The 23950-nt window shown below is 39.7% G+C and overlaps 1 protein-coding gene across 6 annotated transcripts in view; it reads right to left on the reverse strand.

Annotated features, from left to right (window-relative positions):
- The window catches only part of GLRA2 (glycine receptor alpha 2), a 123449-nt gene that overhangs the window by 20102 nt on the left and 79397 nt on the right, over window positions 1-23950 (reverse strand). For 4 of the 6 annotated variants that reach the window (XM_015645219.1, XM_015645245.2, XM_015645210.2 and 1 more), the window contains exons 8-9: window positions 8231-8380; window positions 6311-6430 (exon numbers count right to left, since the gene is read on the reverse strand). In XM_015645219.1, the coding sequence (XP_015500705.1) occupies window positions 6311-6430; window positions 8231-8380 (270 nt within the window). The remainder of the gene's footprint in view (window positions 1-6310; window positions 6431-8230; window positions 8381-23950) is intronic. The other 2 variants (XM_015645236.2, XM_015645228.2) reach the window with 1 other exon arrangement.

The raw sequence follows: 23950 nt of genomic DNA on the forward strand, positions 1-23950 counted from the left end.
TCAGCAGTCTGGTTAATACAATTTGGTAACAATGTCATTTGGACAACATCATTACAGAATGCTTCACAATTAATTACATTCAAATAGCAGCTTCTATCCCCTGTGGAGAACGGGATTAATTGGGTCAGATGTAAATATGCATTTCATGGATCCTACTGAACACTTGCCCATCTCACCAATTTACCATGTAATTTGATACAACTGGTGTAGTATGCTCTGGAGATCCACAGGGCGAGCAGGGCTGCTGGTGAGAGTAGGAGTACACGGATACAGAGTGCTGCCATTCTCAGCCTGCATTATGCTTGGCTCTAACTGCTCAACCCCTTCACTCTCCTGTAGAAATAATAATTTATATTTACCAACACTGAAACCCTTTGCTGTTGAAAACGAGGCTTGGGACAGAACACAGGACTGACATGAAGCAGCACAACAAACCCCTGGCAATGATGGATTAGAAGCTGTTCCCTTCCCAGTGTCTTCACTTCCTCCATTGGAAAGAGGATCTGGCCATGACAGCAGTGAGAAACCCTGAGACCAAGGCATTATTGGGTCCTGACTGTGGGAAGAGTCAAGATAAACTACCTACAATGAAAGAACAAAGGAACTAATTTGGGGCAACCAAGTTGTGTACTGTCTAATCCTATATCTTGGGATTGTAATTGATTTTTACTCTCTTTCTGGAGTCTTGGGTAGGGACAGCTTAAGTTAAACATACTCCTTCTGAAGTCTACTTTCCTTATTATTTTTTATCATTAACATACATTTGAAAATTTTTTCACTGCCTTTTTTTTTTTTTCCCTGAAATGAGGTGGGACAGAACACATGCAATGAAAGAATCACCATTTTCTAAAATAATTTGGAAAAAAAAAGCTGGTGCCTGTGGCAGATAGTTCTTGAAAAGCTACCAAAACATCTTGATTTGCTGCTTTAAAGCTTCAAAAATAATCACACCATTTCCTGTCTCTTTCTAACTTCCTCTGCCCTATTTTCAGTTTGCACTCTCCCTTAGGTATAATAAGAAATAAGACATTTGCACCCAGCTGGAGAGTACCTTTCATGAGCTAGAAAACTGCAGAGTTCATTTTTGGTGTCTCTCCTGCTGCTCATGAGTAACTACCAGGACAAACTCACTCAACTGAAGTGCAAACTTCAGTCCTTAAGACTTGTCAGTTCAGAGCTGATCCTCTCAGCCACAGAGCGCTGGGTAGGTACAAGAGAGGACTCAGAGTTTCTAAAGCAAAGTTCCACTATTGAGCAAACAAGAAAAATCTTTATCCAGTACTCCTGACTTTTTCAGTCCTACCTGTCCCGTGTGGTACAGCACACAGTCACTTTATCACCCCAGACTGGAAATACTGTAATATTGCTGTTCTGTAGTTTATGTCCCAATTCCTATCTTATTTAACCACAAGGAATAATTCACTTAAGTATTTGCAAACTGGGAAGTGTGAGTCATTATACTGTATCATGTCGTGCTTGCTGCTTTGGTGCCATGCATGGTCCCTACAGTTTCCATATCTGTCCCCTATCCCATAAAGTATTCCTTGTTGTACCACTGACCAGTTCAGTGGGTATAAAGATTCATCATTCTGCAGCCTTACCTACTCCCCACTTCTCTGGTTTCCAACCTTTCTATACTAGCTGTGGTTTCCCTATTCTCAGTTTTGGTGTGTTTCTCTTTATTTTTGTTTGTTTGTTTACTGTGGTTTCTTTTTTGGTTTGGTTTGGAGATGTTTGTTTGGGGCTGTTTTCTCCTAGAAATTCTATATTTTTTTATCCTGATTTTGTTCTCCTGGTTTTTCTTCTACTCAGGTACCTGGACTCCACTGCTACAGCTTGTGCACTGGCCCTCTACTCACTTCAATTATTGTTTAGATATTTGAGACTTTACATGTGGAGATCTTTCTCAGGAACTGGTATGACATATTCCATAAATTATTCTGCCATTTATTACAGAATGTTTAATGGCTTTTATTTGGTTTTCAGAATTCTCTCCCTTGAAATGCAGCTATCCATTTTCTCTTCTGCTTCTTGGTTTGGGGTGAAAAATCCACTCCACATAGTCCATCATATTTTTGTGTCTGAGGCAATAAAACACACAAAACGCAGTAATTTGTTTAGAATTTTAACCTTCCTTGCTCCAATAAGGAAGGGAAACACTTCCATTTCACTTTCAATTACCCTTGTAAACAGGACACTGTGAAACCAAATTTTTTTTCTTCCACTGTTTCTTTATCTCTGCTTGCATTTCACTGAAAAAAAATCTACATTTCCCATAAGCTTAGTCTGTCTATCTGGTCATACTACTCTTATTAGAATATTTTTATCCATCCCTTGGATACTACCCCCATGGCTGAACTGCATTTTTCCTACAGGTTGCTTTTTCTTTGGGGACTCATGTCTCTAGATTTGTGCCTAGAGCTAGACTAAGGATTTATATCAAGACAATTTTCAAATATGAGATGATTTTTTTTTAATGTTAAAGTACATGTGGTATGTGCATTTTATAAACAATACAGATACTTCCACTCATATTAACTAGGGCCATTCCTAGACTATTTATGCTCACAATAAAAAGACAGGCAAGGACATTCAGATGAAGCCACAAAGTGACATAGCAACATGATGCGATGAATCGTGTCTATTGTTTAACTACAGCTAAATATTCACTGCTGTTGTATGTGGGACTATAACTTCAAGCCAAATGATCATTGTGGTGTATTTATCTTCTGCTGGATTTTTTTCTGCACAGTTACATTAAAGTACTAATGCAATTGCCCTGGAGGAATAAAAGAAACCACAGTGTCTTGAGGGTGTTTATCTACAGCAGAAGCTACATGCACTTTAATCCATTAAGTAAGCAAGATGAGAAAGAGATAGAGAGAGAGAGAGAGAGAGAGAAAAAGCCATTCAAACTCGAATTCCTATTTTTCACAATGAAGCTCATGTGTTTGAGCTTGCTCAGTGAGTACCAAAAATAGCTCAGCAAAAGGGCTTTCCTTGAGCACTTCCATTATTCACATGATGCGGCACCTTACATAACACGGAGCGCACACATCCTCCCGCCAAATGCGGTGCACACGGATGATAGCAGGCAAACATTCCCACCAGGGACAGCAGTGCCAAGTGCTTTAAAGGCAAAGTCAGGCTGAAGGCACTGATTTTTTTTTTAAGGGCAAGTCTGGAAAACCTTAGAAAATTATTTGGGACAAAGGAATTTCAGTATGATTAAAGTGATCATACTGATCATAAGAGAGGGACTATTAAAGCTGGTGTTACTCAATGCATATCTCTTCTCCTTTTGAAAGACAGAAATACTGTATTGTCTCAGTAACTTTGGGCACTTGTACTTGCTTCACCACTGGCAGCTCCATCCAAAGGCCAACAATTCTCTGGAGCATCCGACCAGGTGCTTCCAGCTTTCCTTAGAGTTACCCTTTGCTTCTGTAATCACTTAGTCCCCATCCCAGCTCTTTCACTTGAAAACACCACTTGTGCCTCCCTTTGCTAATCTGCATGCATATGAACCCACTTGGCTGCAACGTTGTTATTTGTGTTTCTCCTTGTTCCCTGCACAGGGGATTGTTGAATCTGTCACATCTTCCAGCGGCACAGTTTTTCATTCAGGATGTAATGTATTGGTTTTTACACTAATGGTCCCAAACTTAACCCCTAGTCTTGGTCACGGTGGTAACCATCACACATGTAATTTAGGAAGTCATCTTTTAAATGATGATGTGAATACTAGTGTGCTATGACTCATTTTGACTGCTGATCATATAATATAATAATTATTGTTTTCAAAAAGGGATGATTGAACCTGACTGAACAATTCTGCTTCCCTGAAAGCCCATCATTTTGAAAAATAAGAAATCATGTTTTATTATTAAAAATCATATTTTAAAATGAAGTTATTTTCTTTCAAGTGATCAGGCACCATAAAAATTTAGTTTTTAATATAATGAAACTTCACTACATCCTCAGTATCATTAGATTCCTGACTTCTGCAGCCTGTACTCTATCTATGTACTGTGATACACAAGAAATAGGCAACCATTTCTCTCAGCAATCAAGTATTGCTACTGATGGGTGTATTTAACTTGAGTAGAAAGACTACATGAACCTTCAGGACAAACTCTGAATGCTTCTTCCAACAGAAACTGTATTGGGAAGACAGAATGAAGCACTGATAACCTGAGGATTATAGGGATTTTGTGCATGTGGAAGATGCCAACAGGTCCTGATAAAGCTGTTTTTTCAAATGGTTCATCTGTAATACAATTTCTGGATGATCAACAATGCAACCCAGGTTTTTCCTAGAAAAACATTAACAATCTGATGTTTGATTTAAGAGATTTGATGGTCTCTTAAGATGTGTGCTTTATGCACTGCTCTGGGGGTTGCAGCACTACAAACAAGACTCAGCACAGACAATAACAAAAGCAGTGCCAGAGATACAGGCCTACAAAACTGAGAACAGGTATTTTCCTGTTCTGTAGATCAAGCTGCAAATTCAGGAGTCATGGCCAGGTGTGATTCAGCACCTTTTTTCTCTCCCTAGGTTAGCACTGAGCGATGCAGTATAGATACTCAACCACACTCCTACACTGTCTTCTTTTGACTACGACTTTTATGTTTGCACTCAAAATAAGTTTTGGTTTGGTGAGCAATATCTCAACAAGTCAAGTTCCCTGCTTGTTAGGCTGCTTGTGGCACCACAGGCTCTGTTCCTATGTTCTCCTCTGCACATAAACATCCTTCTCTTGAGCAGAAAAGTACTAAGCTGCAACCATGGTAGCATTGCTCCAGAAACCTCTGCCATGCTACATCTCCTCTGCTGACCTCTCAAGTGTGCATCACTTATGTGATGGGAGATCTCCAGGGGAAAACAATGCCAGAGCAGCTCTAGCTCTTAGGGCTCTGCAGCAAAAGCACTGCAGCGACACGGGCCCTCTGTGTACTGCCCTGGCTGCCTGCGTAATGCACAATGTTCTAAAGGAGAAGAGAGATTTCTGCAAGCTTCCCTAAAGTGGGGGATAAACACAACTTACAAACTTTAGCTGGACCAGCACTTTATGATTGGTGAGATATGCAGCACTGAGTACTTACTTGGACTGCTTTTGTAGTTGTATGGCATCAGCTTGTCAGTGGCAGCATACTAGTACTGTTCATATCTCCTGGAGAGACCCTCATTTTTAAATTTATATATTCAGTTTCTGTATATGTGTAAATATGATTATTTCCACAATAGAAAGTTTCCAAAAATTAAGGCTCTCTTCTGCTGTTTGATATTGTAGCTCTGAAAGTGAATGATTTATTGAATTGTAAACCCTCTATCTTAATTTTGCTGTGAAATATGAACTATGGGTTTTACTTTGATTTTGAAAGCTACTAATTCCTTTTGCAGTGTACAAAATTCATTGAAATCATCATCATCTTATAATAAAATGAATTTACAGAGTTTGATCAAAGTTAGAGGCCCTTTACATCTCAAGAGTGGCTCAAACAAAGTTTTTGTTCTGGGAAATCTAGTCCTGAAAGATTAAAATCACAGTCCCATTTTATTTAAATGAACACATTTCATTCCTCAGCTACTAGTATCAAGCAGTGAGCTGCACACTAAGCTCATTTCTTTCTCCATCATTGATTTTATTACCTCCAAAAATCACCCCTAATCTGGATGTATCAGCAGCTATCATATTGCTTCTGATCTGCTACATGTTACACTGTGTAAAAGACTTTAGCTTCATGGCTCTTCTCCAAGCAAATAGAAAGAAACCAAGGAAATACTTTTTTTCATTCACAGCTATTCATACTCCACTAAGCAGGGCCCAGGACATCACGATGAGGAAGGCTGCAGGTTGACAGCTCAGGAATAAATACCACAGCAATAAAAACGCATTTAGTTATACATACCACGTTCTGCTGGAATACGCTCGTCTGAAAGATGACACAATGTGGGATTTACTGTCTCAAGGCATTTCCTGTGGCCCTCTCCCCCCACCCCATTCACTCTACCTTTACACAGGACCAAGCTGCTAAATACACATGCACTTCCCTTAAGAGGTTTGGAAGAGGGGTGGCATAGCCCAGCCACGGTAAAACACAAGCGTTAGGATGGGCCATAAGAACGTACAACATGAAACTGCTGTTCATGCTGGGGACAGTACTGTGCATTTTGTGGGGACATTTAGCAAAGAGAATGCAAGAGACTACTAGTGATGCCATCAAAATGGTCCATTTTGCTAATTTATGACATCGTTACACATACTAAAACTCTCTTGCTTTCTCTTTCTCGCTACAGTTTTACCCTCAAACTTGAATTGCCGATCTGATTCACTGTCCCGTAAGCTGACGACTCTTTGCTCCGCAAGCCATTCATGCGCCGCACGGACTCAACGCTCTCATTCCCAACAGCCACAGTCTGTGCCTGTCCCCAGAGTGTCAGCATAGATAGCAGCAGCAAGAATGGGAATACCACAGTGAAGACACACACACACACAACAGGCAAAGAGAAGAATGGCTTGGTTAGAGAAGACTGTCATGCAAAACAATGAGAAAGACTTTCAAGGCAAAATAAACTGAGAAAACCGTGAGAGACAAAATCAAGTATAGAGATGCAGAAAATACCTCCTAAAGAAACTGCCTTAGTAACATTGTTTCCTATTTTGAAATTCATGCAACCAGATTCATAGGAATAAAGCAAGCCTATGTAAATGGTAGGTGTCTCTTACTTAGCTGTATATTTCCTTATATTTGATTATGTCATTATCTATTTTGCAAAGAATCTGTGCACTGCCTGGCTTAGGATAAACACAAATCTTCTGATTATTTGGTTTTAAATAACTTTCTTTTCACAGTCATGAAAATAATAGTTTTCGAAGCAGATGAATGGCCACTTCCATGGACCAAAATTTCATAAACTTGAGCAATGTCACTGGATACTGTTACTTACCAAGGATGGCTGCTTACCTACTTGTTCACCTCTAAAAAAGACATTGCATCCAAAAATGAGATTTCAGATGCCATACAGAAGCTTCTGCTGTGCCATGCTGGGTTTGAAAACAAAGGGTTCCAGTGGCAGTGCATGTGGCCTGTGTGCCAGTAGACAGGTGAGTATCTCTGCTCTCTCCTGTAATCTAATCTTCATTGGAATCTCAGTTCATCTGGCAATAATATTAAACTAGAGAACAGCACTGGATTTCTTCCCAGAGTGTCCATCAGATATTACATTAGCTACAGAACATTTATTAGACAGACCTGTCAAAACACAAATGCCCTGTGCCATTGTTTCCTGCCTCTTGTGAAGGAAACCATTACTTGTGGCTTCAAGCACTAGTGCAGCTTGAGCAAATATTTGCTTCACCAAGCAAATGTATATGTACACTTCATAGTTCCACATTCCCTAGACATGGGAATAATCATAACTCAAATAAAACTCAATTTAATGTTTACTCTTGTCTTCCCATTTACAGAAAAACAAACAAACAAAACAAACAACCCAGGACAGATGGACAGACTTCCTAAAACTATTTCTAGACTGGCACCTAGGTTACAATCCCCTCTTCTACATTTCAGTCACTGGCATAAAATTATGTGATAATGACACTCACAAAGAGGTCTTTTGCTAAAAATTTGAAGTTTGCATCAGTTGCAAACTGTGACAACACAGAATCCAGAGAGGAAATTCTCCTAATCCTTCTCCTTTTAAAAATGGCCATTTTTTCTGGTTTCAGCTGGGAAAGACACCAGTTGCTGGTGGTCTAAAGGTGAGGGAAGAACAGCCAATCATTGCAATGGGCTATCCTAGGGAATCTCCCATTTTAGCATAGCAAGCCAAGGCAGCACTAGAAAAGAAAGGTCTCAGGCATGCTCTGATGACAGCACATCTGCATAACCTTGTTCCTCTGTCTGTGTCATTGCACCCAACAGTTCCTTATCCACTGGTGGTGTCACACAGTAGCACAGTATTTGTAGTCCAGCTGCCTCAGCAAGTGCATGAAGAGAAACAAATTCTGGGTGACCAATTACTGACATTTGTTGATAACTTCATAAAGTGCAAATAAACCCAGCAGCCAATTATCAGCTCTTCATCAGGGAGCAAATCACTCAAAAAGAAAGTTTAGAAAAAGACTCTCCTGCAAGGGCAAGAATTGAGGTTAGAAATCAACTGCACATGAGCAGGGCTGTCAGGGCACATTCAGTCACCCCAGGTAAGGAGCAGCTGTACCTTGTTTTGTCTTCTTTGCCTTCTTCGAAGCCTCAGAAACTCTTTGTGCTGCCGTGAAACGAAGTTGACTGCTGCATATTCCAGCAAAGCAGCAAAGACAAAGAGAAGACACACAGCCATCCATATGTCAATAGCTTTTACATAGGAGACCTAGAAAGAAATAGGACACAGCATGTTACATCTCAAATTACTACGTCCTAAGCTGAAGATATTGAGGTGAAAAAATAAACACATTTTTGCGCAACACAAGTTCCATGAGGTGGGTTTTTCTTGTTCTGTGTTTTGATTTGTTAATTTATTGGCTGATAACAAAGACATAATTCAACTGTTAATGAATACGAGTGTCTCCAAAGAATGCACAAATGAGCCTTTAGGGAAAGATCAAGATTACTTTAACTTTATAGTCCCAATCAAAGTTTGGGAAAAAAAATGCAAGATATGATAAAATACCTACTGAAAAACAATTGCAGAAAGTTTAGAGGTTTCACCTTTTTAATTTTTTTATGAGCCAGTTACCATATTGCTTAATTAAACATATTTGGTATCCACAACCTCAAAGTAAACTCAGAGTATTCTATTGTGTGGGCTGATATAGCTTTACCAATTAAATATTCCATCCTAGTTCCTTGACCTTTACCCAACATCTCTATAAGAAAAATAAATCTTCATAGATGCTATCTATTAAAAATACCCAAATACCAGCTGCCTCTGTTCTAGTAAAAATCTATTCTGATTTGACTTGACTGGTCCACAATAAAATCAGATACGCTATAGCACTGCAATGTCACAAGATTTTTATCATATTACCCACAGTAGGACAAACAGTAGCCAATTAATGAGGTACACACTATGCATATCAAAGGTACATTCTCCATAGGTGTGTTTGGTCTCTGCCTTTCTTTGTAGTCTTGCAGTTTTTAAGCAGAGATCTGATGATTAGGTAACAGCAGGTTGTCTCTCTTGTTTATCAGGTATTACCTCCTGAGTGGAATTTCAATGATCTGACTTAATGTCTACAATGTACATGTGAACTAGTTGCATAAACTACTTTGACATAAATAAATCAAGGAATGGAGAAGAATGGGCATATCTAGGATGCAAGGCATTTGAACTGTTTTACATGTCTTCACTACAATGAGATTAATAACACCCAAATAGGGTTTCTTCTTCTTCATGTCTGTAAGGAGGAGCTTAGAACACCTCTGTAAGCAGAGGCACCCAGGGCTTTACTCAACTGTCTAAATAACAGCATCATAAATTGACACATTAGGTACCTAGCATCCACTTGCTAATTTGGAAGAACACAAATTTTCAATATCTCACATTAACCAGTCTCCTGGCGATGTCTCAGACACTCAAGGTCACCTCAGTTTGACAGAGACCCATGGTACCCTCATACATATGAATCAAGATAAGCAAAATGGACTGTACCTAAACCCTGAAATATTATAAACATTTGAATAATAACCTGCAGGCAAAACATTTCAATGCGGGCAAAACATAGTGGTCTGCAAAGGCAGCAGAAATGGATGCTGTTTTCTTCATACCCATGTTTAAGAGACCATATCTCCACCTTGGAAAACTCCACCTCTACCCTTCGCATACTATTCAATATGACCTCAATCTTCTGGCTGGACACCCATTCCATGATGGAAGGAATCACACCTCTATCAGTGGGTTTTGCTCCTATTTGCCATGTGCATAAAGAGCATCATTTTTCAAAGTCCATAGAAGATCTTTTGTAATGTCAAATGGAATACACTGCACTATGTGCTTCAGCAAGCAATATAAGCAGAGGAAATGGCATTTAAAGCACAACAGAAAGGATACAGAGCTTCATCCTGCAGATCCTGAACACAGAGAAGCACATTTTAGAGGAGCCAAGCACTGTTATTCAGCCTGCATCAGAGGAACATGCTTTTCAGCAGCAATAGTGCAGCTCCACATTGCGATGCCCACCACACAGCTTGCATTTTAGCTCACATGTGGCAGGCTGAGGTGACACCACAAATCTGTGCCTTTCAATCAGATACACAGCAGGTATGTAGTTCACTCTCCCACGCATAAAAAATTGGACAAGTTACATCTTTACTGAGCAGCTGTGAAAAAACCAGAGAAAACTCAACAATGTCCCAGACGCTCTGTGCCACAGGCTGAGGACCAGTAGGAATCGAGTCACTGTAATTTGTGTAAAATGCAGCTGAGATTAAATTGTTTGTTGCTTTCCTTGAAGGGGCAGCTTGTTTCCTTTACAAATGCCCTTAGGAAATGTATTAGACATGAATAAACAGCTGGACTATGCTGTCAGAGACAGCACAATGCAGGGAGCTGAAGTCAGAATAATCAGCATTTCTGACTGTGCAAATCCTGTCCTGGTGGGCCTAAAGCAGGGGAGGCAAAATGATAAAGGAATCCCTGAGTTAGCCATCCTGCCACTTACACTGTGCTACCATAAATGGCATCCACATATCTGCTGAGCCAGCTGGATTATTTTAACTCCAGCCCAGAGGGCTGGAATCAGAGAACCACAATATCCTTGGCGGATTCGTAGCTTGTCCTATTGTTTGGCTGGAGTCACACCATGGCACAGCTTTAAATGAGAAAACAGATAGCAATTGCTTCCAGAACCATATTGAAAATAAATAAATAAATGGTAAAATCCTGCAATGAGTAAAAGCTGACACCTTTGTTTTCAAAAAAATTTATGCAGTTTATGAATTTTCAGTATATACAGAATTGTGCTGCTCAAAGCCTAAAACATACAGAATTTTCTGAGATGCTCATAGAAGCTGGAGTCTGCAAAACTGAGTAAATCATGATAGACTAGACACATCCATTGCTCAGGCAGGTTATTCCATCAAACTCAAAACCAATGTTATCAGCTAGGGGGTTTTCTGCCAAATCATAGTATAGCATGAAAACTTAAATGTTTTTTCAACTTAAAGGCTTATAGCATCTTCTTTGATAAGGACTCATCAAACAGTAATGTATCTCCAGCTTCCTAAACTACCATGTCCATGCTTCATGCTCCATAGTCACTGCAGGGTACATGTAGGACAGTACAGACTGACTTTTTGTTGAAGGTTTCTTCTCACCTGACTTAAAAAGCACTATGTACATGTGGGGATTTTTTTCAATTAATGCTAAGAATCAAGCAACTTAAGGACAAAATTCTTCTAAGTGGAACATAGATGTCTGCATTATAGTCAAATAAACTGTACCCTAAAAATGCCAGTCTCTCCTTTTTGACCAAGACTGGAGTTTTGGAATGCTATTTCAGGTATACATGTATGTTTGATATACACTAACTTTGGCTAGAAAAAGCCTATGAATTATCTCTGTTAGCCAGTACCTTTATGTAATAATGATCAGAGCAGAGCAGAATAACAGAAATGAGCCCATATGAGCCTTGTGTAATAGAGACTGTTACCTAAGTATTTGCCACCTTTCCCATAATTTCACTTGCATCACAGAATGAAGCAACAATACACATTCCAAGTGGACATTATTAAGCTAGCATGTATAAAATAAAAAATAAGTGGGCCTGTTTTACAAAGGTAGACCTTGAAAAACTTCCTCTGAAAAGCCTGTCACACCAACAGCACACTGGCTGCATTTACTATTAAATACTTTTAGAAGTGGATACTTGGAAATTTACCTTGCTCAGTATTATCATGTTCAGAAAGCTCAATAAGATTTTCTTGTCCTTTTCCTTCTTTAAATAGCTGCTCCATTTTTTACTGCATGTTGCCAAGCTTCCTCCCTAATGCTGCTTGGGAAGAGGGGATTTAATGGCTCCCACCAATAAAACTATAAATTATATCAATTATTCAGATGCTTTGTAAATGTTTTAGGGTCAGCTATTGAGGGAACTTCTTCAGAATTAAAGCTGTCTGCATCAGAGCCAAGTATGGTAGGCTAAGTATAGTAAATGTGACAAAGCTACTTCTTTCCCTTCATAATTTTCCTCATTTGTTATTTGGCCATACCCACTGTATAAAAAAAGACCAGTTTGTTCTCCATAGAGCACTGCTGTAGCATCAGTGACCCCACTGAAGTTCCTGGAAATGGAAGTAGAAGGAGAATTGCACTGTGAAGGACTTGCAGGGATTAAACCTTCCACTTCTCAAACCCTTTTTGTTTTGTCACCATGACTCTCCCACAGCTCCCAAGCCCCTTTCAGCACATTGCTGTGTGTCATGGCCAGAATGAAGAATGTTTTTGTAGAGAGAATCCAGGGGAAAACCTGGTCATGGGTCCTGCAGCTATGCAGCTGGCATTTGTTGACATTTTTGAATCAACCCAAATGTGAGCTCTGTTTTTGCTACAATGCCAGTCTCATGAGAATCTAGACAACTGCTTTAAATCTCTGATTCTGTCAAACAAGTATAAAATGGAAATAAAGATACATCCATCCACTCCCAGCTTTTTGCACTGTGAAAATAATATGCAGTGAAAGGTAACTCAGTTTGTGTTAAAAAACATATATTCACTTAGTTTGGTAGGTAGAATATTATGAAAAATCAGTTTTTACTCATGATATGAAGCCACAAATCTCTGTTTTTACACAATGCCATATCCTAGACAAGGTTTTTAAAGAATAAAATTTTCAGCTACCATGGAATCTTAGTTACTTTAAATAAAAAGTGAGCAATTTTCAAAACAAAACAAGAAACAAGCAAGAAATATTTAATTTAAAAAGGGTGAAAAAAATTCTACTACCTTCCCTCTATTATTCAGATTCCATATGAAAGTAACCACCTAGCTCAGCAGGGATTCACAAGTTGTTCCAGCCACCCAAAATTGCCTTTTTTTTAGTGAATAAACTATTCATCCAAAAATTTTTGCTCTATTTCTGTTGCTGGTTCTGCCAAGTCATGAGATGCTAAACCTCCCACTCACTGCTGATGCAGAAATAAATGCTGACTGCATTCAAGCCAGGAAATGTATGGGAAACATTTATGGCTTGTTTTTCCTTCAAAGATAAAGGCAGATTTTCTTCAAGTCTTTGAAGAAGATCAGCGAATTAAGGTATTTCCAAAGATGTTCAGGGAGCCCCCTGGGCAGGGGCCAGAAGAAGTGATCACAGGCATGTATAAAAATTCAGTAGTTGGGTTAATGGCTATTTTTGTTGTGCTAACCAGGCCAAGATGCCAAAAATACAGGCCTGGTTTGTGAGTGGTCACAGCTACCTCTGTGCCAGTTCCATCTCACTCCCACTGAAGAGACAAAACAAGCTGCTCCCCAACTTCAGAGTGGGGCTGGACCCCAAGAAACTGCAGGAATTATCCAACACTCTGCAGGACATGGCTAACACCTGGGTCAGATGACACAGGACTATGTTATAGTACATCCTGCTGGATGTCAAAAAGGGAGGACAGAGACTGACATTTCTTTAAGTTATCTAACTATATTCTATATGAAACATTAAAAAAAAAATTAAAAAAAAGAGTAAACTTGTCTTCCAGGTAAAGCCACTTTAGAAAAGCAATAAAATACTTCCTTTTAGCATGGGCAATGTCTATTGACACATTTTGATCTTCTCAAAAGGTGTATTTCCACCTTTGAAAAACGTAATACCATGAATACAAAATCAGTTAGCAGACTGGTGAAGTAAATACTGCTTGGGGTTTTCTCCCAAGGCCATATGAAGTATTGGCATCCTCATCATGTGTCATTTTGTGCATTCATATGCTGCAGTTGCCTTGTATTTCCTGTTCCTGACAATTCATTCTTTCTGTACAGTAAATTTAAGACAGGATGTAGCACTTCCACTTCTTCCTGCTTGAGCAGGGAGCTTGGACCAGATGACCCACTGTGGCCTCTTCCAATCTTACCCATTTTGTGATTCTGTGATTCAGAAGCCCTCAACTTCTCTAAAAATAGTATGACTATTTTGCAGACAAAAAGAAAAGAAGCCTGAGTGATAGTTTAAGGCACTTTTTCTAAAGGCAGGTTACAGCTGAAAAAACAAAGGCTTGTGATTTGGACAGATAATGGTGCTGTGCTCAGCTTGGGAGCAAACTGTGAGATTTTCTTGTGCTCTGATGATGCAGGAACAGGCTGACCTCTGCCACTGAGCACCAAGTAACACTAATTGAAATTATAACCGGGGTCAAAAGCCCATTTTTACACATTGATAGTCAACTGCATGTTGTAACACTTCTAAGGTGACAATAGTGTCTGGAAATGTCTCGTCTCTCAGGAGTTCAAGCCTAGCTCAGATCACTGCAAAAATAGTCAAGAAGGTATAGAAGTAAAATGCTAAATTATTTGGCACCTGGAGGTTCTGGTGGCCCCACCCATGCGTTGAGTTCATGCACCGTAAACTGTGGTAGAGTGGAACTAGGATTGAACAGAGCCTTAGACCCCTGTGGAAACAGATTGAAACTATAGAGAAAAGAGAGGGAAATTTCTTCTGCTTATTATTTATTGACTTTGGCATGCACCAGGGCACTGCTGACTTTTCTCATTGCCCTAAAAAATGCTGGGAAAGAGCAGGCTGGGGACACCACCTCTCCCACCAGCTCAGACACATCTTTAACACTATGTGTAAATACCAATTTGTGGTTCTTGCAACTCTCCAGCCTGGTTGCCTTGCTCTGCCTTCTTGGTGAAAAGATTAAAGCTGAGCTGGCCAACAGGTGCATGATCTGCAGTAGTGTTGGAGACAAAGAGGCACCTCACGCCACCCAATGCCATGGGCAGAGGCAGTACATGGTCAGAACATGGTCAGAACATGGTCAGAAGATGGTCAGTACATGGTCAGAACATGGTCAGTATATGGTCAGTACATGGTCAGACCTCAGAGAGGACAGTAACACCCACAGTCTCTCCTTGAGTTGTCACAGGAATAAACCTGCAACATCAAACATCAGCTTCTCATCACTTGTATTCTGCACATCTCTGCTCTTTTCCTTGGTCTCGCTTTGTATGTTTAGTCTTCTTTTGTCTTTCACTAATTGGTCTTGAATAAGCACTTACTTACATTTGATTAAGTATTGTTTTTCCTCTTGAAAACCAACCAGCCTTCCAATAAAGCTTTCTATAGTCAAAGGGAGAAGAAATATTCCTGCCCCACAAAAACCTTAGGAATCTCTGTGCTCACACAGCCCCCACAGATTACTACAGCCCTACCATGTCAGCATATCTCTGGGCTCTTCATTTGTAAATAAAGCAGGCTCATATTGGCAGAAATAAAATAAATAATACAGATATTTGTGATGTTTCTTGTGTATGAACCAAAGAAGGTAATCCACAGATTGGTGCAGCCATGGTGATCAGTTTACAAAAGTGACAAATAAGGATTGATGTCTGCTACAAGGAAGCAACTTCTTATTGCTAAGTAATTGAAAGACATTTATCACATAGAAACACCCCCACACATGAGCTGAGCTCAGTGCAAATTGGGAATTATATGTGGCTGCATTAAGACACGGGTAAAAACATATCCTGTCAGCCCTTGCAGAGAGATTACAATGTCAGTCTTACAATTATTTTCGTTTACAATGAAAAGATTTTGGTTCTTCTTTCCCAGTGAAATCAACATAAAATATTTCTTTAATGTCATTAAATGCTCTCTTGAATATCTGGACTCTAAGTGGTAATTTTTTCATCAGATGAGAGCCTGGATAAAAATAATCATTAAGAATAAAAAACTGAGAAAGATTGCATGTTTGCTAGCAACAACCACCAGCCTGGTCTTTGAACAATGTCATTAAATTCATACAGAGAGTCAAATGCTGATATTGACCAAAGAAGTATTTATATTTATGATTCACTTGAAGTCAGAATTCAGCGCGGTATATATTTGAGCACAGCCAGAGTGCCTACTTCTGTAAGGCCAGCTTTCCTGCTGTGATCATGCTTTTCTGATTATTTTTTTTTTTTTGTTAACTCAGCTTTAGAAAACTCTTTTTGTTTGTAGATCCAAAAGTTCTTCAGTTGCCTCAGGTGAAAAGTAATCTTCATTCAGCAACAGCCATGCAGGTTCAGTTATTACCTCTGCCATCCAGTTAGGAAGAATTGCACCAAATTGCATTATTCACTGACCTTTGAAGAGTTAACTGACTCAGTGCATGACTGTTATCAAATAACCAGTCAGGATTCTGTTTTTGTAGCAATAGGAACAAATCTCTTCTGAGTAAAGTAGGTAAGGATCACAGAAGTGGAGTATGGCAGGGTAGCTACCATGATCAATACTAAGAACATGTGCACCTATGCTTACATGTTCAGGTATTATTTCTTCATTGGATAGCGTAAAAATTGTGTTAAATTTCACATGACTTCAGAACATTCTATAACATCTTCTCTGTGCTGCATTTCCTGTTGCAGTCACAACTAAGTGAACCACTAAAAGTGATCCAATCCACTGAACCAAACAACTAAAACCTAAAATTATAAAAGCATGCCTAGGACAATATAGCTTTTTTCTCACACTATTGGTCTCTTGTTTGTGAAAAGAGTTAATTTTCTAATTCTTCTCTAAGATTATACTCCTAATTCTGGATTTCCTAGGATTTTCAGCAACGTAGTCTGGTGGGAAAAGGCATTTGTTTATTTTTTATGAGTGCCAGTCTCTCTAGATTAGTGGTGGGTAAATCACTGTAAACCTTTGGACAGAGAAAATTGCCTTATCAATAACAAATATCAGACTAAAAAAACTGAGAATGGGATGGGTAATTACATTACTCAGTAACACCATATGTTTCTTTCTTGACTATCACTTGATCAGTTACTTACTATTACTGAGCCACTTATCATTTTTATCTTAGCATATCTTCTGGCTCTGGATTCTAAATTTTTTATTTCATCTGATTAAACTGGAAGGGGAAAAATGTTTTATATTTGGATAATTTAAGCAATTTGTAACTGACAATAATGGTATAATAAATGGATCTGAACATACAGTCCATGAAAATTTTATCTTTTATCTTCTTATATTTCTTGTCTATCTTTGAAAGAAAAATCAAAATGAAAAATAAAAACATCTGCAAAAACAGATCTTGAAGCTGAGCTGATGTCAAAGAAAACATAAGTTCTGGCAGGATAACATGGTCCAATTCCAATTGTAAGTGAGTGTGTAGATGAATTGTGAGTGAATCACATTTCATCTACAGTCAAGCACTTAAGGAAATGCAGAATTGAAAGAGGATGTACAATGGGAATAATAGAATATGGCAAAGGTGAGAATGTACGTTGAAAGAAATTGATGGTTTGAATATTAATAAACATAAAGAAAGAAAATGGGATAAAGAGGGCAGGTTAGAGGAAAGGAAATGGAATTCAAATAAAGGGGAATGAACATCAGCATTTAACAAGATTCATGCAAAGATCTCTTTCTTACATTTAACTGAATCAGTTTCCATATTCTAGAGGGATCAGCGCTGCCACATTAATGTAAATGTACCTATCACACACCCAAATTAGCTGGAGCTTGTAGGCTCAGGACTTGGGACCAACACTGCCTGTGGTGAAACACAGGTTGCATGCTCAGACCTGCTTTTCACCTCACTTGGGATGGTGGAGAAAGATGAAGGATCCATACTTTCCCGAGGACTCTTCCAGCCAAGGACCTGCCTGACCCACCCTTGGGTCCCACTAACCAGCTAAAGACCATCAACCTGCAGCACCTCTTTTGAGAAAACTCTTGGCCTGAGGACTCCTGGAGCACCAGGCTTTGTGCTTTGCAAACCTGCACAGTTTGAAACTACTGGCATGTAACTCCTTCCCTGTTTTTTCACGTTCTCTGAAGAGTAATGATCTTTTCATCCTCTTTTCTGTAGTACTTTCTAATCAAGATATCCCTGTCCTTTCCAGCCAGAGATGTCTGACCAATTGACATTGTTAAGTAAATTATGCTTTCAATGCCTTTGTGGAAGACCAGCCCCGGAAAAAACAAAAGGCAGGAAAAACCTGTGGAGGAATACATTAACACAGGTTCCCTTTTGTGTTCATGTGGAACCAGCAGGAACACCTGCAAGGACTCACAAGGCTGCTTAAACACAGAAGAGACAGAGTCACCTTTCATACAGATTTTGATCTGTCTCTTATACACATCTAGAACCAGCAGGAACACCTGCAAGGACTCACAAGGCTGCTTAAACACAGAAGAGACAGAGTCACCTTTCATACAGATTTTGATAATTGTAATAACTTGGTGACAGGCTGCTGCACAATTGTCTCCTTGGCAATTCAAAAGACAAAAAAAAAACTCTAGAGAAAAAAAAAAAATTATGAAAATTACAATTTTTCAAAAAGAAAATTTAGAGTAAAAATTGATTGTCCTGGATCCTGAACCTTTCTTTCCAAGCAGAGTCTTATACTAAGGTTTTGTTCGCAGCTATCATGTTTCTCACATAATTTCATTTTCACCTGAACTATAAATCCAAGAACTTTCTGAATCATACTGTGATGTTAAACTGTCTCCAGGACTCTTACACCAAGATCTTTGTTCAAAACATTGTCATCACACATTTCACTCAGGCTGAATGAAATGATTTTTAGTCACAATAGCAAGGAACATAGTGCAAATATATAATCAAAGCAATAACTAAGAACACCATTGCTTCTCACTGAAGGATGTTTGTGCAGAAGCCTTTTAGCTATGCAGTCTCATGTATGGAGCACATCTATATTCCCTTCTCAAGTTAACTTTGAGCCAAAGTACTGGACTTCCATAACAGGAAAATTGTTTTCTAAAGTTTATTTGATCGCTTAGCCTGACGGCCAATGTTTATAAACTGCTCTTTTTTTCCTTATCCCTTTTCTAAAGCCATGGTGGATATATTTGTTCTGTAGTCTGCAGCTGTAGTTAAAGCAGGCAGAGACTCTCCAGGGAACTGCACACCACTGAGCACCAGCAGCACCCACAACACTCAGCACCAGTGACAGAAGCAGTCTGGAGTACAGATGGAGAGCTCTTTGAAGGAACCTCTCAGAAAGACTGCTGGATGGCCCTCAAGGCTCAAAGCACTGCAGCATACGAGAATGGTTTTCATGCCAGTCTGATACCACATGCTCAAGGCTTGTTGAACTTTCTTGCTCCATGGCAAGCAAAATCCTGCTGCCAGAATGACTTCATGATACTGGCAGATGAATGTTCACCTTATGAAAAGGCTGGAGACAACCAGGAGGCAGCTAACAATCCTGGAGGGAGCGACTGAGGATATCACCACTGCTCAGTGAAGATTCACAGGGAAGATTGCTCATCTGTCCAGGAAGTAAGGACCAGATAACTTCTGGTTTTCTTATTTCTATTTGCAAATGCTACAAGAATGGCTTTATAATTGATGATATAGTCCTTTACTTCCCTGTGCGTGTGTTTGTGTGTGTGTGTGTTCCCAGTTTGTGTCATACACTGTGTCTGTAAAACAGTAAATGGATGAGGCTGAACCACCTACAAGGAGGAGAAACTTCTGCATCCTTGGGGAACTGCTAATCCAGCTCAAACAGAGAAGGTTCAAAAGCCTTAATGATATAGAGAAACTGTACTGAGAAACTCTCAGAGATGATGGTCAGAATAATTTCCTGAAAGCCCAGAGGGGACCAAACTGAGTTTTCTGCCACTTAAAATCATTGGGATGGCTGTAATTGAGGACACAGTAGGTGGGAGGAGAGCTGTGCATGAACTTTTGCACTCCTCCTTAGTCTTATGTAGTTGCTCTGACTTTTGTTCACTTTAAAAAAAAAATAATAAAAAATTAACTTTTCTTGTTTTATTCATGTTCTGATGAAACACGGGTAACTTTTAAGTTCATCTAAAACTTTTAATCCCTTGTGGCATCTCATTGTGAGAAGAAGATAAAGACACATCCACTTCAAAGCTCTGGGTTGGGATTGTCCCCCTGCAAAGGCTGTTTTCTGCTGTCCCTCCCATCGTGGGGACAGCTGGCACAGCCACTGCACGAGCCCAAGCTCCCCATGGGCACAGCACATGTCAGAGGTGGGAGAGGAAGGGAAAAATGGAACAGCTTTTCTGACTCTCAGGCAATTCTGGCATGCTCAGCTGACTCGTGTAACTTAAAAGAAGCTGCGAAACCAAGTCAGCCTACGCAAGAGAAGAAAACAGCCTATATATAAATAACAACCTATATAGCTTTCCCCCTGTCAGTTCCATAAGTAGCTGGAGAAGAACAAAGCTTTGAAATGAGTCATGTTACCCCCCACCCCACCCCCAGTCTCTCTCACTCTCTCTCTCAAAGTTCTAACAAAGCTCAGAAAACACATTGGTCAGAATTCTAAGTCATGAAGATCAGGGTGGTCAAACGACAACTCTTCCAGGAGATTTTAATGAACTGCCTAATTCTATCTGCATAATTGGAAATGAACATTTATCTTTACTGAATAATTCTGTGGGCATTTGCCTTACTGGTAGATCTAGGCTAATAGTAGCTCACCACCAGGTTTCTTTCCAGCACTAAATATTCTTACAACATTGGTCTGTTCCTGCTACTAACTTAAATGTAGGAATTCACACCTACATAATTTATATCAACATGGTTATTAAAACCTCCATTTTCATTATTACTTAGCACATATTATACAGATTTTACTCCTTTTACATCAAAAGAAGAGTCTGCTGGTCCTGTACAGAAGCCTGGATTGTATTGCCTTGTTACCAGTATTCACGTTCAGTGAAAATAAACAAATATTTTCAAAAATCCTACCTCTTAATAACTCTAACCCCACTAGCAAGTTTCTTAGGAGAGTCACACGTGGCTAAAAATACAAAGGGACACACTTCATATTATATTTCAGATCTCTCTTCCAGTTTGATAAGTTATTAATAGAAGTCAGAAATTTCAGTTACACTTTCTCCATCAGTATTTAGAGCTGTGGGGAAGAACTTGCCTGGCTGGTGAACCCTGCTATATGTTACTCACATGAACTGACATTTAATCACTTCCAGTTGTGGTGGAGATAGAAAATAAAACAAACAAAAGGAAATTAGAGAACAGTTTTGCATGGAACATCGCAAGTTAGCAGAGAGTAGATTGCATCTAATAAGACTCAAAGACTAGAGAGTATTTCAAATGACAAGTATTTCTAAAAAAGGAGTATTTTTGCCTCTTGCCTCTGAAAGATCTTAATGACAAGTCTTAAAGAAGCTAATCCACGTGCTTCTCAATGAATGTGTGCAATGTAGGGAAATATTCTCAGCTCCATTTTACAAATAGGGAAATTAAGGTGTATATATGGTAAGTACATATATGGTAAGTACATTGCCCAGGTTTCCAGGAGGAGCCAGTGGAAGAGCTCTGAATGAAATTTTAATCCATGTTTTAGAGTTCAGATCATCCTTCCCAAGTCCACATTGCTGACTGTTCCACAGAACAATCTAAACCACAAGAATTTTCTTGAGGAGACTGCATCCCCAAGATTCTACAAATGGCATTTTGCAAAAAATGCATATCTGTATCACTGTCAGACACATCAGGAGGAGAACAGGAGACAGGCAGGGAAAAAGTGTGCAATAATAGTGCCCACACCTTCTTGGCTGTTGCTGTCAGCTCAGTTTTGGACATAATAAAAAGCAGTGAAGAGAAATTAAAACAGATTTAGGTTTTTTCAGGGTAGGCCATACTCAGGGGTAAGGTGAGGGGAGGGCAAGGGAGATGTTCCAGCATGTGCAGCTGCAAGGGAGATTTTTGCTTAAGTTGTCAATACAATGTTTATTTTGTAAACATATTTGTCAGTTTTGCAGCACTTACTCTGCCTAAAGCCTACCTTGAACGTAATGTTATTTCAGCAGCCATGACTTTGATTGATTGCATATCAGGAAGCTTAAGTGCAGCAAACTCCTACACAAAAATACTTTAAAGTAGGGAAAATAAAATGTAAAGGTTGCTTTTTTAACATGCTTTGTGTGCCAGAGCGGCCCAGCCCCAGTCTGAATTGTGAGGGCAGAAAGGAGGAAGGGCATCACACCAGCCAGTCCTACTCACACAGGACGTGTCCTAGGTACAAATTACCTTAAGTGGTGGTAAGGTGGGAGGGGAGCAAAGGAACAGAACTGGCAGAGCTTCCTGTTTCTAACAAACCCACATCTGTTTAACATCCCCAGCTGCCAACTAACTGCAGAAGAGCTCAGAAAAAGCCACAAGCAGGGCCTGCTTCTCCAACAAATAGGCTCACTACATTCCTTTTCATGCACATCCCATCAAAATCCATCAGTGCCATTCAGCCAATATTAATATGCTTTTACCAGAGGAAGGGGTGCACAAAGCATCCTCAAGCAAAAGCTTCTTATCCTTAGTGAATACTGTCAGAGCTGCCTTGCACGTTTGGCAGCAGCCATTCCTGCACAGAATTGTCTTCACAGAGCTCTTGGGAAGCTCTCTGCATTCTTATCTGAGGGCTGTTATTTTTTGAGTACTCCTCAATGTATCTTTGGAAAGGCTGGAAGTCAACATTCCTCTTGGCACTGGTGTTGCCACACAGCAGGTGCATTGGCACTGGTTTTCCATTGCTACAATAAAACCTCACAATCTCTTTCCTGAGGAAAATAACCCATTTTTACAGGGCAGGTAAGTTCTCATGACTGCATTAGGTCCAATGGCCTTAAAGTAGATTGCTGTATCATAGTATGCTCTTCCTTTCAACTTGACTCAAGCCATGTTCCCCTCTTGGCCTTAACAATCCAGTTCTTGTAAGTATTTACTCTTTTCTTTTTCACCCAGTAGCTGTACAAAGAGATAAAAATTAACTGGAGGGGAGTGTTTATTTCATCTTTCCTCTCTATCCAGTCCCTTTGATCACAGGTACAGAAAAGATCTAAGTGCTTAAGCCCAAACACTTTGTCCTTGTTCAGCTGCTGCTTAACTCTGGAGATAAATTCAGTAGGTCCTGCACTGTCTAACTTCAATATTTTCTGAGCAGCTGAGTTCTGCTCATTTCCAGAATTCCCCCTTCTACGTGCAGGGAGGTATCTAGCTCTAACCTGGGTCACACATGATTTGGGAGCTAGAATAAAAGCATTGTAAGGACTGTGCACAGGAGTCTATTCAGAGTCCACAAGTAAGCACATATGGACAGTCTTGGGTCCTTTAAAGAAATGCCACAGTAACTGGGGGAATAGTGAAACAAAATTGTGCCAGTCTTTCTGTTGGAAGGTTTGTGGTACTGACACTCATTAATGAAGAGGGAAACACACCTAAGTGCTTTTTCAAGCCTGATAGGATGTTAGTGCATCTCTTCTACCTCCCACAATATGAATAGTAGCCCACAAGCAAGGATGGGAAGAGAAGGGGTTTTAAAGCACAAAGAGGAACTGTTCTGCTGCACAGAAAAAAAAGCAAAATTCTTGAATTTTGTTTCAATGAGGAGGAGAAAAAGAGCTACACTTTAGTTGGCTCTTGTATATTGTCACTCACTGGCTAGAATGAAGAAGAAGTTTATTTCATTGGTAAGTTATTTGCTCTCTGTTCAAGCTGCTGTCCGAGGAACGGCCCTCAGCTATGTGAATGATGGGGGGCAGGATTCAGCTCACCATTTGAATAGATAGGGAGCTCCAGGGGAGACTTTAACACATCAGCTTTAGCTGTTGATTGGCCATAGGGATGAATTGGCTCTCTGGAACTATCCATTTCTACCCAGTGAAGAGGGAATTATGATCAAGAATACCTGCTGGCCAAATCGATTTGAGAAACCAGGTCATGCATTCAAAGGGAGAGGAAGGGGAGGATAGAAATATAGGGGAGAAGAACCCAATTAAATTAA

The sequence above is a fragment of the Parus major genome, chromosome 1 (genome assembly GCF_001522545.3).
Source record: "Parus major isolate Abel chromosome 1, Parus_major1.1, whole genome shotgun sequence".
Taxonomy (NCBI): Eukaryota; Metazoa; Chordata; class Aves; order Passeriformes; family Paridae; genus Parus; species Parus major.